This window comes from Falco cherrug, unplaced genomic scaffold (assembly GCF_023634085.1).
Source record: "Falco cherrug isolate bFalChe1 unplaced genomic scaffold, bFalChe1.pri scaffold_101, whole genome shotgun sequence".
NCBI lineage: Eukaryota > Metazoa > Chordata > Aves > Falconiformes > Falconidae > Falco > Falco cherrug.
Genome location: NW_026599294.1, coordinates 309,437 through 325,484, shown reverse-complemented (window position 1 = coordinate 325,484; position 16,048 = coordinate 309,437). Strand labels below are relative to the sequence as shown.

At 54.1% G+C, this 16,048-nt stretch overlaps 1 protein-coding gene across 2 annotated transcripts; it reads right to left on the bottom strand.

The window, feature by feature from the left end:
* Nucleotides 1-2,526: 2,526 nt before the first annotated feature.
* Nucleotides 2,527-15,315, bottom strand: LOC129735017 (ribosome-binding protein 1-like). Of its 2 annotated transcripts, none has more exons than XM_055700401.1 (10): nucleotides 14,766-15,315; nucleotides 10,583-10,695; nucleotides 7,147-7,554; nucleotides 6,453-6,601; nucleotides 6,106-6,228; nucleotides 4,941-5,093; nucleotides 4,486-4,604; nucleotides 3,537-3,690; nucleotides 2,978-3,112; nucleotides 2,527-2,694 (listed from the first exon to the last, which is right to left on the bottom strand). In XM_055700401.1, the coding sequence occupies exons 3-10, from the start codon at nucleotides 7,532-7,534 to the stop codon at nucleotides 2,656-2,658; spliced, it is 1,260 nt and encodes a 419-aa protein (XP_055556376.1). In that variant the 5' UTR covers nucleotides 7,535-7,554; nucleotides 10,583-10,695; nucleotides 14,766-15,315; the 3' UTR covers nucleotides 2,527-2,655. The 2 variants fall into 2 exon arrangements, with proteins under 2 accessions (XP_055556376.1, XP_055556375.1); XM_055700400.1 differs by having other exon boundaries at nucleotides 10,583-10,664.
* Nucleotides 15,316-16,048: the final 733 nt, after the last annotated feature.

Below are 16,048 nucleotides of genomic sequence, written 5' to 3'. Positions count from 1 at the left end.
TTTCTTCCTCATCCCTGAGTCTGGAAGCACTCAGGCTTTCAGCGGCTGTTGGTACCATGTGTTTTAGAGCAAGCTTGTGACAGAATAGTGGGCGTGCACAGAAGACCGCTCTGTTCCTCTCTATACGAGCAGAGGGGGAGCAAATTCCTCCACTGTTCGTACAAGAGCATCAGAACAGCTCTGCTGGGTCAGATCAAAGGTTTGTCTTGCCCAGTGTCAAGTCTCAAAACAACAGCTGTAATCTGATGTGTAGGGAAGAGCAAGAACAAGGCCCGCAAACAGAGCAGGGCATTCCTGCTTATACTTTCCAGCTACTTTCAGCCCGAGGACTTGCGATGATGCTGTGTACTTCATCTTGGGTTTCTGCTCTGTGGACTGAAGTCAGCCCTTGAAACTGTCGGTTTTAGCCTACGGGACCTTTTGACCAAGCTGGTACTTTGCTCACGGGCTATTCCTGCACGAAGAGCTTCCTTTTGTGCGTGGCTGTTAGTAGTTTCATGTGATGCTTCCCCATTTCCGTCTCAGAAGGGACATTCAGCTGTCATCCCTGGCTGCTTACTGCATGTCACTTGTGACTTTCCGCATCGCTTATCACAGCCGCCTCAGTAGTCGCCTTTCCTGACTGTACAGCCCTGCTGTAGCTTCCTCTGCGTGGCAGCTGCTCTGCACCTCTGGTTAGCATTGGAATTGTTCTCAACTTGTTCTAGTACATCCTCTTCTGAAATGAAGAGAACATTTTTACAGTGACACAAAGATGTTTGCTGTTTTGTTTTCTGTTTCGTTCAGGTATTTCCCAGCATTTAATTACTCTTGTGACCAGCACTGAGCCTTGAACTGTCTTCCTCATAGAAGTAACAGTTTAGTAGAAACCTGCTTTATTCTGCTTTCCCGATTTCCTAAAAGACAGCAAATTAAAGAGCAGTTCTTTACATGAAAAGAGTTAGTACATTCAACAGTTCAGATCCAGTGTTGCCCTCTCAGCCTCAGTGAATTTCTGTCCTAGACTTTTACAGGCTTTGGCCTTTAATGGGCATATTTTATTCCACTCCTACTCCTAAGAAATGTTTTATTTGCTTCTTAAAGTGGAAATAGAACATGTCTGTAATGCTTGATCAAGAGGAATTTGCCTCTATTTCGTTCAGTCTCCTTGGCCGCATACCTATGTGAAGGCTGAAACGCTTGCTTTCTTTGGGGAAGGTGAATCCAGCAAACCCCGTTCATGCGAGTTGCTAGTTTTAGTACCTCAGCTTCCCATCATGGTTCCAGCTGGGTATAGGTATAGTCCAGTCAGTGTCTCGTAAGTCGTGTAAGTAGTGAGTGAGATGAAGCAGTTTTGGCGTTTTTCAGTAACTGAGGTGAAAAGGCAAAACTTTCACGTCTGTCAGCTTTGGTAGCTTTGATTCTCCGCCAAACAATGTTTCGGACTCTGAAGCTGCAGAAGTATCAGACCTGAGTGGAGGGCCTGTCCACAGGTGTGGTGAATCCATGGTCAGAAACATGTTCGCTTAAAAGACCAAACAATAAAAAAAAGGGATAGCTTGGGAACCAGACTTGTGTGGGCTAGGCTGATGCTGTTTGGATGAAAATATTATTACCTATTATATTAGATTACTGAAGAGTTGGTGTGTAAGATTCTATGAACACAGTGATAAAAAGGAATCTGAAAGGGGTGCTGTGCAGTGTGACTGCTCTTCAGTTTCCACACACGCAGCTGTAAGGGTTAAAATTGGACACAGCATTGGAAGTACAGGTTCACCAGTGAGGGGGAATGAAATTTCCCCAGTTTGCTGGCCACGCTCGTCCTGGTGTAGCCCAAGGTGTCATTAGCCTTACTGGGCACTGCAGCACCCCCAGGTCCTTTGCAGAACTGCTAGTTAGAGTGTCAAGACTTCTTTCACCACGTCGGCTAGTAACAGTTTCTTGATAATGGTTATCCCAATATGCATGTTACTTGTTTTTTCTTTATCAAACACTGCAATTTGGTTTTTACATCCCCCACCTGGTATTGCTCTTCATTATTCTCTTCTTTCTGCAAATTTCATTATTTAAAATTGTTTCTAGAGCAGTTGTTCGCTGGAATATCCAGTTTAGAACGCTTACTTGAGAAATCTTCCCTTCTCTCACTGCTTGATTAAGGCTGCTCACTAATTTTCCTGGAAATTTATTATTATGTAAATGTCACCAGGAATAAAGAGGTCATCATCACTCGTGAGACTTGGATTCTAGCTGGTGTAGGTAGTGACCTACAGCCTGCCTGCCGCCTTTGTTTTTGTGCCTGGGAAGGAGTTGTGGTTCAGACATCAGACAAAAGGCACTGCTAGCCACGTGTTTTTCACGTCGCCTTGTTAATAGTACTGAAGCAGTACATCCAGACAGCGCATTTCAAAGATGGAAAAAAGAGTCAAGTGGGTGTCCAGCAAGTGCAGGAGGTGTGTTGGAGGGAACTAGTTCTCCCTGGAGTACTCCATTACTGTATTTGCACAGGTCTTTTTGAATGATATTATACAACTTTGTCAAGTTTCAAAACTAGGTTTTAGGTCACGAATGGCTTGCAACTTTTTTCTACAGTAAATCAGGCATATATTTTTAGTTTTCGTTTTAGGAATGTGTAAGGCATTTTGGTAAGGTGACGGTAAGGTCTAGGTCACAGACTCGTCAGACTGAAGTCCCTTCCTTCAAACTGTCCTCTTCCCCCTGGAGAAGGAAAAGAGAGGTGGGTTACTCAACTGGCTCTCAACCTTATCCTCGTGGCAGCTCAAGCATCAAAGCGTTTCACAGATGGGCCAGGTCCTGCCTTTTGAGAAGGGAGAACCATGGCCACCATCTCCTGTGCTCCCAGAGCTTCCCAAAAGCCACCCAGATGGTTTCTGGCAGCAAGTGCCACCTTGTCTCCGGTTTTCAACCACTGCCTGACACGCGCTTCCCCCTGCCCTCCACCAGCACCAAGGGGAGGGATGGCTGCGGCCACCACAAGTACCGTTTCCTGAAGCTGTTCTTTACACTTCTTCAGTCTCCCTTTGGCCAGTTGGTCCTGGGTAACCTTCAGTCGCTCCTGTAGTTCGCTTGCTGCCTGGCCCCGGTTCTTTCTTTTTTTTTTTTTTCCTAGTTTTTCCTACATGGGAGTCAAAAGAAGGCGTCTGCCTGAGTCTCCCTTGGCCGTCTGGCGACACTCCCCCCTCCAAAACATCTCGGGTCACCTCAGGTCTCCACTGAGCTGCCTCGGCGGCCACAAGCCAGCGATGCGCCACTGCTCCAGCGGCGTGCTCAGAGGCTCTACCTGGGAGGTGTCCTTTAAACACCCCTAAACCCCCAAATCCAGCCACACCCCGGTGACAATAACAAAGCCACAAGCTCTACCTCCTGCACCAAGGGCTTCAGAGTCGAGAGGGAGCACCCACGTCCTCGTGAGCACCCGCTGGCAGGGGCCACTGGGTTTCCTCTCTCACCTGAGGCTACCACCCAGCACGGTGCACCACCTAGGCTTCCCCCCCCACCCTCACACCCGGCGGGAGCAGGTTTGCAGGCGCTTGCCTGACCTGCAGCTGCTCCATCTGCCTCTCCAAGGCCGCCACTTTCATCTTCCAGCTCTTCCTCAGCTGCTCCTCTTGCCGCAGCACCTCTGACTTCTCAGACAGCTCGTTCATCAGCTTGCCGCACCACTCCTGTAACCTGGCCACCTCAGCGTTTTGCCTGCACCAACAGAAGCAGCGTTATTCCAGCCCGCAGGCCAGTCAAGCATCCCTGGCGTTACCCGGGGGGAACACATCCTCCTGGTGGGCCTGGTAACAGGGCTTGAAACATCTCAACGGTTGTGTTGGCCTGTTTCTCGGACACGCCTGGTCCTTCAGGGATGGGGTGGAAGGAGCTGACACATCAATTTCAAAAGCTCCGTTTCCATCACAGGAGACATTTCTTTCTCATGAAGTAGAAGACGCAAGGATCTGTGTTCCCAGACACAGGAGAAAGCACTCTAAGCAGCTGGCGTCTGCTCTGTAATTAACTGACCACTGTTAATCACCAGCCATTTCAGACTTTCTACAAAAAGGAGCGCCAAATTCTTCTCCCTAGCTCCTGGTTGTTCTGTATGCACCAGGCAGGTCTCGCTTCTCTGCAGCACCGCTCCCATCAAAGAGCCAGCGACATTTCTTCTGAAGTTGGTGAGCACAAGCTCTCCGAAGTGTGGAGAAATGCTGCAGTGCCTTCCGGTCCCCTCTGCCCCCTCCGCTAGCATCAGCACAGGTGACTCCAAAGCAGAGAGGGCTTCCCCTGCCCTTCCACTTGGGAAAAGCATCCTTGTTTCCCCTGCCAGGCCCACAGAAGCCATTTGGCAATCTCTTCCTCACTCCCTCCTCTACCTCCAGCTAGCTGGGGCGTCTGTAGAAGCACCCTCCAGAAAGGGGGTGGCCAATCATGATGGACAGCCCCCCCCAGGGCTTGCCAGAGGGCGGCCCCAGGCTCTGCCCCCACCCCCACCCCTAGTCTTACTTGCTCTCCATCTGACTTCTGATCTGGCAGAAGGCATCGCTCAGGATGGAGTTCTCCTGCTGCAGGCGAGCCAGCTGCGTGTCGGGGCCATTCTCCAGCTGCTCCTGCAGGGTGCGGATCTAGGGAGAGACCAACAGGGGTTGATGCCGCTGCTGCCAGCCCCTCGGCTCTCCCCTGAGGAGCCCACTCCATGGGCAAGAGGGACTGGCAAGGAAGCCACAGCGAGGTGTCTGCTGCTGCTGACAGCCCCTGCGGCTGCTGCATCCCGTGAGGATGCTCCCACATCCCTCTTCTAGCGTGAGCACCACGGCTCAGGAGCACTGCGGGGCTCTCGCCCCTCCCCGAGGCTCTGGCCCCCTCGCCCACCTCGGTCTTCTCCAAAAGACCAGGCAGCTGCCACCGAGGGCCAGCCGGCAGCCAGCGGAGGAAGCTGCAGAGCACCGCGTGGGGCTCACCTTGCCCTGCAGCTGCTGCGTTTCGCTGACATGGTCCTGGTAGCTGGCCTGCACGCGTGCCTGCACCGCTGCCATCTCCTGCTCGCGGGCCAGCAGCTGCTCCTTCAGCTTGCCCTCCACGGCCGTCGCCTTGGCCCGCTCGGCCGCCAGCTCCTTCGAGGAGAGAAGCCACCCGGTCAGTTTCAGCGCAGGAACTCCCCTGCTTTAAGGGGACTCGAAACAAGTGGCCTCCTGGCTCAGAAGACTTTAAGAAGTGTAACCCTTTCGGCGCTGCCCCCAGGCCCAGCTACACCCTTCCGCACTTCCATTTCCTCCTGCATTAAGCTTTGGGCTCAGTGGCCACTGGATGCCACTGTTGTTCCACACTGGGCCAGCTAAGAGACAGGAGTGACAGCCTGGAATTTTATTCCCCTCCCCGGCCCCAGGATCAATATCATCACATCAAGTTTGGGGCAAAGCAGGAAAACAAAAAAAAGAAAACACCCCCACAAACCAAACACCCCCCCCCTCCGCCCCCTGCCAAGGCAGGGGTGCTCTCTTGGCCGGCTGGGTGATGCCGTGCCGCTGCCCTGGGCTGCCTGCACAGGCCGGGGCTTAGCACAGCACTCAGTGCACAGGGTGGCTTCGCCCTCTCCTCTCCTGCCTGCAGGCAGATGGACCTGCTGCAGCAGGGTCCTGGCGGCTGCGGGGCAGGAGGTGCTGAGCACGACGCGCCGGGGGTCCCTTCTGACTTCAACACCCAACGAGAGGTGGAGGCAAGGGGCTGAGCCAGGCAAGGGGGCTGTAAATAGCACCAGGCTCCTTAAAAAGGGACTGATCAACACCTTCTCAGCTCAGGGGCTCTGCCAAGAGATGAGAAGGGCTTTACTGTCCTCCGGAAAGCAGCAGAAAGCTGCAGTCTCTTACGGGCACGGCTTTAGCCCCCTCCAGCTGCGGCTGCCCAACAGGGCACGTGCCTCCCCGGGCTGGATCAGGCCCAGGAGAGGAGCTCAGGTGGGCATCTCCTCCCCTTTTGGGGGAGAAAACAGCAAATGGATGAAGGGCCCAGAGAACCCCTGGGCTTCACCTCCAAGGGCGGGTAAGACGCGGGGAGAGGGAGGCACACGGCGAGCCGTGAGGCGCAGAGCCCGTGCCAGGGGTGCCGGGAGGGCTGCGCGGCACTTACCTGGCTCAGCTCCTCCACCTTGTTTCTGGCAGCGGCTGCAGCCTCCTGCTTGGTGGCGAGCTGCTTCTCCTTCTCCTCCAGCTGGCGTTTCAGGACAGTGACAGGGTCACCCTTCTGCTTGGCCTGCCGGCGCAGGGTGGCACATCAGCGGGGACCACCACCTCCGCATCCAACCCCTCCACCCCACACGCACAGGGTCCTGCCCTCTGCCCCAGGGAAAATTCAGCTCCTGTCTCTAAGGCTGCCCCTCGGGGGACAGCCTGCCCGAAAACGGGCTGCCTTCACCCCTCCGCACCCCCGGAGGCTTGGCCCAGCCCTGGTGGACGCGACGCTGCTGGCAGCCCTACCGCGTGCCAGGTGTCCTGGACGATGCCCGCTTTCTCCGTCAGGATCTCGATGAGCCGCTGGGCCTCCCCCTCGCCGAACACCGTGCTGCTGACCGTGGACACGAGCGTCTTGTAGGGCAGGTAGAGGGGCCCATCCGAGTCCGCAGGTGCTGGGGAGGAGAGAGGAGGGGTTGGGAGCGCTCGAGCCAACGGCAGGGCTGAGTAGCATCGCCTCAGTTGACTTCAACCCCATAACTGCCATTTCACGCCAGCAACCGCCCAGATGTCCACAGCCAAGTTTGATACCTCTCTAACTGAAAGCAATGTGACGAGCGCTGGGGACGGCGCTCACCACAGACAAACGTTCCCTGAGCCAGCTGCCACCTCTGCCTGGCTCTGCTACTGCTCCTGCCGCCCTGCCACCGCCCTCCATCACACTGATCGATTCCAGACGGAGCTGGGCACGCTTTGCTAAAGCCAGGGAGCAGAGACGTGGTGGGCATCAGAAGCTGGACTCCATTGTGACACAGCCTCGCTGGGGGACTGTCGCTCCACGCAGCGGTGCCAGTGATGCAGAGCAGCAAGGTCGTCTCCTGCCTTTCACCAGGCAGGTTCGTTCCAGCTCTTTGCTAAGGGAACGAGATGACTCCAGCCCTTCTCTGATCCCTCTGCCGGCTTACCCGACGGGGATATATGCAGAGGAACTTGGCCTTACCTGGCTCGCTCTTCTTCTTGGATGCAGCCACCTTCTTGACAGGTCCATTATGCTTCTGCTCCTCATGGGCTGGAAGAACATTGCTTTTCTTTATGGTGACAGAGCTGACCACTGGAGCACTTTGGTGCGCCTCTGGGACCTGTCCATTAGGTTTCTCTTGATGTTTCTTTCCTTTTCCTTTTTTCTCAACAGCTTCCTCTTTCTTCTTTTTCTCTTTTTCCTTCTGCTGAGTCTTCTTAAGCCCTTTGCCTTGCTTGGCCAAGGCTTCCTCAGAAGGACGGAGGACCTTCTCCATGAAGGTGAACACCAGGAAGATCCCGATGGCTGATACCACCATCAGACCTCCAAAGAGCACGACATTCGGCATCTGAGGGTCATAGACATCCATCCTGCCTTATTCTTCTGTGCCTGCAAGACACCACAACAACAGTTAGTGGGGAAAACAAAGAGGCGCAACAGCCTCTCTGTGAGCAGCGAGTTTCCCATGTCCATCTGTGTTGTGTGGGCAACCTGCTGACACCCCCCGCCCCCTCCCAGGTTTGCGCTCCTCCGCTGCGCTGCCTGCGCACGGTGCTCCAGCCACACCGCAGGGGCTGCTTGCGCTGGCTGCAGCAAGCTCCAGAAGAACCAAAGAGGGGGAAGAAAAAACCAGGGATGCAATCAGAGACAGCCACGAGCAAAGTGCCCATGCCATGTCCAATGGGACGCTTTTGCACGACCCTGGGCAATCCCTGCAGCCCTGCGGCAGTAAGAGAGCCCGTTTCCAGACTGCCTGGTGCAGTTTGGCCAAGACCTGGGCTCTCCCTGGGCCACCTGGCCTTATCTCTGCGCCCAGGCGCAGGTGGAAGTGCATCCAGGGTCTCAGCTCTGGAATAGAACACCCCCCTGGAAGGGGAAAGCATGCACGGGAGAGCTTTCCCCAGCTTTGCAGCAGCCCTGGCCGCCTCCCTTTGCCAGCCGCACCCTGCGGCACTGCTGGCCTCTGCCCAGCCTGGCAGGGAGGACACGCAGTGACCACATCCCACTGGGTCGCTGCTCCCAGCCTCCAGTGACGAGAACCACCCCAGCAATGATGCTACAGACGCCACACAGAGAACCAAGACGCTACCATCTCCTTGCAACGCAAACACCAGGAAAAGGCCCAAGTTCAAGCCAAAAAAAAGCAAAAGCATGGTCATTAACCATCTCATCTCCCCAGCAGATGCCCACAGGAAGAAACGAAACTTGCAAAGGGAGCACTGGATGTGGTGCTTCTCTTTCCACCTCTGCTGTTAACTGGCGGGCATCCGTTCCCACCCTCCTCTCCACGCTCAGGTTCTCCACCCATAACACACGGAGCCGCAAGGGAGACTGTACTGCCTGGTCTGAGACCTGGCCGGCAGGGTGCAGCCCCGCGCGGAGGAAGATGCTGCTGCCTCCACTCTTCTTAATCGCTAACCGAACCCCGTCCCGAGTCTGGAAGCCAGGCTCTTCCCCGCTGTCCCACTCGTGCGTTTCCCCCATGGGCACCACCTCCACGTGGCTCACACCACCCACCCCCCCACCCCCCCGATGCTGCAGCCAGGCAGTTCATCTGCGCAGGGGCACTCCCCAGGAGGTGCCAGGCTGCGCTTTCTCGTGATCAGTGCATCAAGCCCTCAGCTATCAGAAGTTCCCATCCCCGCCCTTAACTGTCAACATCATTGAATTTCCTCTTTAAGAGGTTGTGGGCTGGGGACGGAGGGAGTGGCTGGAAAGGGAGGAGGCAAAAATAAGAATAAAACTAAGGAGATCAGCATCTTTTCAAAACCTCAGTGCTCACAGGGAGAGACCTCAGAGCCTTTCCCTTTCTCACAGCCGACAGCGGCGAACTCACTCCCAGCCGAATCCGCACTGGTGCAGCGAGGGGGTGACAGGGCAATGAAAACGTCGCCTCCAACCCCCAGGGGGGTTGTTGAGGGCTGTTTCAACCAGCAGCCCAGCTCTCCCTGCCCGCCTCGCCAAGCATCCCAGACAAAGCAGCAGAGAGCCGGCAGGCGGGCAGGCTGCCAACGCCAGCTGGAACCAGCCTTCCCCCCGGCAGGACCAACTTTCTACACCAGGGCACCGCGCGAGATCCCAGCTGATACTACAGGCATCGCTATCCCGGCCCGTCCCAGTCGTTTGGGATTTCAGCGGCCTCAGCCGGCTCCATCCCAGCACAGCTGGTGCCAGCCCCCTCCCTCCTGACAGCGCAGCATCACTTTGGGATGGTCCCCATCGGGACAGAGGGATTACTCCTAACCTGCAGGGTGAAAAGGGATGGATTTCCTCTTCCTGGCAGGAAACAGAAACGAGGGTCCAGAGAACATGTACCCACGTCCTTCTGCTGGCTTTAGGGCCAGACCAATGTGCCCCGGAGCTGACCGGGGCGGAGCTGAGCGCCCTGCATTCCTCACCTGGCAACCCCAACAATGCGCTGGTACCAACAGAGCTGCTGACCTCACAGTGCCACCGCGTCAGACTTAGATCAAAATTCGCCACTCCAGCTTAGGGCAAGGGCATCACTGACTGCTGGCAAATGCTCTCCAGCCCCGTCAGCTGCTCCCGCCACCTCCCAGAGCAGCTGGATGCTGGATTGGTTTTTGGTTGTGGATGGCTGGGTTTTTTGAGATACTAGTGAGAGATGAGAACTTCACAAGTGAAATGCCCTGTGATGCAGCTCAAGTGAGCTCTGGCTAAAACTTACACCGTCTGACTGAATTTTAGAGGCACTAGAACTGTGCGCAGGACAAGAGCAGGTTTTGCAGTGTCTGTGACACCACAGCTGTGCCATGCAGAGCAGCACATCTGCACCATACAGGCTAGAAACCATTAGCTTCCTTCTAGAGCTGCTGCTGTGGCAGAGGACGTTCAAGCCTGTGTCTGTTGAAAGACACGATCTCAAACACCCTGTGCAACAGTAGGAATTAACAATGCGCTTGATCTAGAGATGTGGTTGTCATTACTCATTTCAAAAGGCATTGCATCTCCACGTGGAGAAGCAAAGCTCTGTTCAGCCTGTCAGACACCGTTAACCAAGGAGTAAACATCTTGCTGCAGCATTCAGAGATTTCATGCTCAGTCGGCCTGGCTTGTAGCCAGAGAGCGCCGACCCCCTTCAGTTCCTCCTGCTGCACTGGGCCAAAATCTTGCAGCCTGCAAGACAGACAGGATCGTTGTGCAGCAGTGCCAGCCTTCACACGACAGCTGGCCAGTGGACTGCAACTAGCCAGGGAGGCTGTGCTGCACAGGTGGAAGTTAAAAAAAAAAAAGAAAGAAAGAAAGAAATCCTGAAGAAATTCAGCTTTTCTCCACATCAGACGGCTTGGGTTGGGCTCCCTGATCTCCAAAAAAAGAATCCATTGTTGATTCCTTGGAGCAGCAAAGCCTTTCTGGTCTCTACAGCCCAGATGCTCACTCTGATTCTTTCACCCACCTCTCCAGAGCCAGCGGGAGCCGAGTCAGCCATTGGAGCCTGCCTGCGTGTAGCTTCCTCACCCGCCATACCCAGGGTAGCCCTAGAAAGGAGAGGTGCGCTCCTGAGAGAGCCTGCAGCGAAAAGGGGAACAGTCTGAGCACGGATGGAGTGAAAACGTTCTCCCCGGTATTTCTGCATTGCTATTTGGCATGTAGCCAGATGTCTGCTCTGACACACGTCAGAGAAAACCATCCAAATGCCTAAGCTAAGGCAGGGCTTACCTGCTTGGTGACCCGATTGCCTCTTCTAATGTTACTACCAAGTACATTTGATTGATTACTAGCATGCTGGAATACCTTCATTAGTATGGATGGAAACGGAGCTTTTGAAATTGATGTGTCAGCTCCTTCCACCCCATCCCTGAAGGACCAGGCGTGTCCGAGAAACAGGCCAACACAACCGTTGAGATGTTTCAAGCCCTGTTACCAGGCCCACCAGGAGGATGTGTTCCCCCTGGGTAACGCCAGGGATGCTTGACTGGCCTGCGGGCTGGAATAACGCTGCTTCTGTTGGTGCAGGCAAAACGCTGAGGTGGCCAGGTTACAGGAGTGGTGCGGCAAGCTGATGAACGAGCTGTCTGAGAAGTCAGAGGTGCTGCGGCAAGAGGAGCAGCTGAGGAAGAGCTGGAAGATGAAAGTGGCGGCCTTGGAGAGGCAGATGGAGCAGCTGCAGGTCAGGCAAGCGCCTGCAAACCTGCTCCCGCCGGGTGTGAGGGTGGGGGGGGAAGCCTAGGTGGTGCACCGTGCTGGGTGGTAGCCTCAGGTGAGAGAGGAAACCCAGTGGCCCCTGCCAGCGGGTGCTCACGAGGACGTGGGTGCTCCCTCTCGACTCTGAAGCCCTTGGTGCAGGAGGTAGAGCTTGTGGCTTTGTTATTGTCACCGGGGTGTGGCTGGATTTGGGGGTTTAGGGGTGTTTAAAGGACACCTCCCAGGTAGAGCCTCTGAGCACGCCGCTGGAGCAGTGGCGCATCGCTGGCTTGTGGCCGCCGAGGCAGCTCAGTGGAGACCTGAGGTGACCCCAGATGTTTTGGAGGGGGGAGTCGCCAGATGGCCAAGGGAGACTCAGGCAGATGCCTTCTTTTGACTCCCATGTAGGAAAAACTAGGAAAAAAAAAAAAAAGAAAGAACCGGGGCCAGGCAGCAAGCGAACTACAGGAGCGACTGAAGGTTACCCAGGACCAACTGGCCAAAGGGAGACTGAAGAAGTGTAAAGAACAGCTTCAGGAAACGGTACTTGTGGTGGCCGCAGCCATCCCTCCCCTTGGTGCTGGTGGAGGGCAGGGGGAAGCGCGTGTCAGGCAGTGGTTGAAAACCGGAGACAAGGTGGCACTTGCTGCCAGAAACCATCTGGGTGGCTTTTGGGAAGCTCTGGGAGCACAGGAGATGGTGGCCATGGTTCTCCCTTCTCAAAAGGCAGGACCTGGCCCATCTGTGAAACGCTTTGATGCTTGAGCTGCCACGAGGATAAGGTTGAGAGCCAGTTGAGTAACCCACCTCTCTTTTCCTTCTCCAGGGGGAAGAGGACAGTTTGAAGGAAGGGACTTCAGTCTGACGAGTCTGTGACCTAGACCTTACCGTCACCTTACCAAAATGCCTTACACATTCCTAAAACGAAAACTAAAAATATATGCCTGATTTACTGTAGAAAAAAGTTGCAAGCCATTCGTGACCTAAAACCTAGTTTTGAAACTTAGAAAAAACCCCAAACACAAAAACCCAACCAGTAAACACTGCAGGCATATGTTTGTAAGAAAATCTTCATACTGTTTTGTACAACTACCGTTTGTTCCCAAGGGCACCGCACCGACCACATCGGGGCAGGCAGAACCCACAAATCTGTGAAAAGGGAAGACTCTGTTTGTACATCAACTGGTGATTTTTTTTTTCCTTTCTTTTTTACTTTTTTTGTTTTGGTTTGGGTTTTTTTGTTTGTTGGAGTGGAAGAAGTGTGAAAGTGAGACCCAGCATGGAAGGAAGCCTCTCTTTGATGGGTGGCTCTTGGCGCGTATCCTTTTGTGTATTTCTGGGTGTCGATGCATTTACAATGATGTAGTGAAAAGAGCTTATTCTTGCTTCATTTTCCGGGTTATTATTTACTAATTTTTTATTAAGTTTGCAAGCCAGCCAGGTGTTTGGGGTCACTGAAGAAGGACCCTGCTGTGGCCGGGAGCAGATCCTTTACTCCCCCGCCTTGCTTGCTGTGCTGCAAACAGCCATCCCCTCTGTTTTTTCTCCAAGATACGCAAAGGAGAGAAGCCTTCCCTTCCAGCCACGAGTGTTCTCACACTGGCGGTGCACCCCGAGGTCCCCTGCCACGGGGTCAGGCTGAGCGTGGGGACAGGGCAGAGCAGCGTGAGCGTGGGGACAGGGCGCAGCAGCACAGCCTCGCCAGCCCAGCGCAGGCTGCTCCTGCTCTCTTAAGCCTCAGCGCACCCCAGAAATTCTGTCCCTGCGGGTGCTGCGTGGTGGTGGTCCTTGGGCACTGCCAGGCTCTTCAGCCTTCTCTCTCCCCTTCTTGTGGCTTTCCTGTTGAAACTCCACACAAACCCACCCTTTTTCCCCCGAGTTTTCTTCTTTTTAAATACTTTTTCTTTTTTTATTTCAAGTTGGTTTATTGGGAAATGGCAGAGACCACGTCACAGCTTGGTGCCTGCCTCCTCACAATAAAGCTGCTGAGCCCGGCGCTGACATCAGCGGGATTTGAGGAGCTGGTGGGGGGAAAAGGCCCCCAGAGTACTTGGTACCTCTGGGGGGTGTGAAGAACCAAGGCCAGGAAGGGGGATGAAGGCCAGACCCGCCTCCCTTTTGTTCCCAGAGAAGTCTGCGTGTGCTCAGCCTCTATATTAGACACACCAGAGATTCCACGCAGGCAGGACTGGGTAGACACGTGTCCTGTCCCCCCAGCACTGCAGCTTTGGGGGTCACGATGGAGAAGGGATGTGCAAATCACACTTGGGCTCTGGGGTATGTGCGTGACCTGTCTCTGATCAGGCAAGAAAAAGGGGTCCTGCTGAATTCTGGCTGAGGGAATGGCAAGCTGAGAGCCCACCCCCCACCCCCACTGCCTGGTGATTAACAGTGGTCAATTAATTACAGAGCAGACTCCAGCTGCTTAGAGTGCTTTCTCCTGTGTCTGGGAACACAGATCCTTGCGTCTTCTACTTCATGAGAAAGGAATGCCTCCTGTTGTTGTGTTGTGTGTTTTTTTTAAGGAGAATACTAGTGTTCTAATGAACTAATAAAGCACGAAGTCCAAGCAAATGGGCCAGAGGACCTGCCCCGAGCTTGCACTGCTGAGAAGCCAGGAGGCTCCCTGGTCGTAGCTCTTGAAGCAAGTCCCGTGTAGATGTCATGCAGTGCCACAACTCTACAGGCATTCCATGTTTTAATAGATCAGTTATGTAAAGCAACCATTCTAGGCAAGGGTTTCACTAACTGCAGGGAAGCTGTTGGTAGAATAAAGCACATTTTGGAGATGTAGCTCGTATGTACAAATGACCCTCAGCAAATCAAATCTAAGGATTTCTCTTGGTTTATTAATATTTGCATTGGTTGTCCAGCAGCCCAATACTGTCCCCAATGGATTAACGCTAAAGGTCTCCAAAAATGTTGGTCCAACGCTGCAAAGTGTCAATGTGTCATGGGATGAAAGGGGGGTGGGGGTGGGGTGGGGGTGTGAGAACAAACTGGTTCCTGTTCTTAATTTTCCGAGTTGTAAAAAGCAAAATTCAGTCAGTCTTTTTGAGGCTGCTGGTCAAATGGCCAAACTCAGAAACAGTTTCCCCTGTAACCACTTTATACAGAACTGAAAACCTGTAGTGAAAGTTAGGCTAAAACAACCTGTTGGCACAAAAACTGGGTTAAATTCTTAGTGCTAGCAGTTGCAGAGCAGTACTAATAAAGGCCAATCCTGAAGTGAAACAGACATAAAATAGACACATTTTTCTGGAGAAATAGTCCTAATCCACTCTTGTAAACTCACGGTGCAGTAATAATATTTAAAGGTTCACTTGTTCTAGAGGTTCAGTGTTCTTGTTATGAAGTGCCTTGAGTTCTCCTTCAGCCTGAGGGATTCCATCAACTACTTTTCTGTTGACATAGTTTAATTTAGAACTACCTTCGTTTCTCTAATACACACTTACTAGCGGGTCAGATGCTTCTGAGGCTTCTACAAATGCCGATACTTCTATCAGAGTGCTCCAGTTCTATGGGTAGTACAGTGAAAAGAAACCACATCTCAAAAAGTGGTATTCTCAGCCCCAGTCTTTGGTCACTTGGTCCGTTTGTTCATAATCACTATTGATCTAACGTGGTAGAACCAATCAGCCTGACTAATATGGCTTGATCTGGGCTTTTTGTCTGTTAGCTTCTTTAATTCTGCAGAAATGCATGGAAATACCACCTAGACAGTCTGACCTGAAACTGAAATGCCTTTTGTATGGGGGGTAGAAAGCATTCCTGTGCCAGCTCCAGAGATCTTAAAAGGCTTCCACGTTTCACCGGTGGTTGCTTAAAGCTGTTTCCTTTGTGCAGTGTGTACATGGGAGTTGCACAGAGTTTTCCTGTATGTCTGTAGAGAAGAAGAAGAAAGAAAAAAACAAAACAAACCCCTTAGCCTCCCGTGCGTTACTGGGATATGTTCTGTGCGTGCCAAATTCAAACAGCCTAAATAAATGGGCTTTCCCTCCCCTGGGTCAGCGAGTGACTCCTCTGCAGCCTGCGGACTAGCCCTCCTGCAGCGGGGCCAGCGCTGCCGGCTGAGCGTGCCAGTGCCCCGCGTCAGCCGGGGGCTCGGGAGGCTGGTACGCGCCTGCTGCAGCTGCCGCACGGGGAGAAAGGATGGGGGTACGGGCCGGGGGGAGCAGGCTGGAAGTAAGAGCTGGCGGAGGTGGATGGAGTGGGGCGCGGGGAAGCAGGTTCACCTGCCTGCTGAGTGACGGCCAGCCTGCCGCGGGCTCCAGCTCCCTGGCAGCGCCTGCTCTCGGCCCGGGGGGCTTCAGACCCAAACGCCCACGCCTTGGGGAGCTTCCTGGGAAACTTGTTGCAGTCCGAGCAGGAGAAACCCTGCACATGTCAGTCACTTCCCCCGTGAGAACTGGGGGGGCTTTCTCTGGCCGGCCGCTGGAGCCCAGGCGCTTCCAGGCCGCCCCCTCCCCTGAGCTCTGGGCAGCTGTGTGGGGACAGAGCGGCACTGTCCCCACCGCTCCCGGCACAGCAGCGGGCTGCGCTGGCTCAGCCGCAGGGCCAGGGAAATGGTGGTCCGTGACCTCTCGCAGCATGTGCCCGCTCTGGCCACACTGCGCGGTTCAAACCTTGAATTCAAAGGCAGGCGGCGACGGACTGCTCTGACTTGGCACCCACACAGGTCACAGCGTTGGGAGCACAAGGGTTTCCGATGCAAAGAGACCCACCAGAGCGAAGCTTT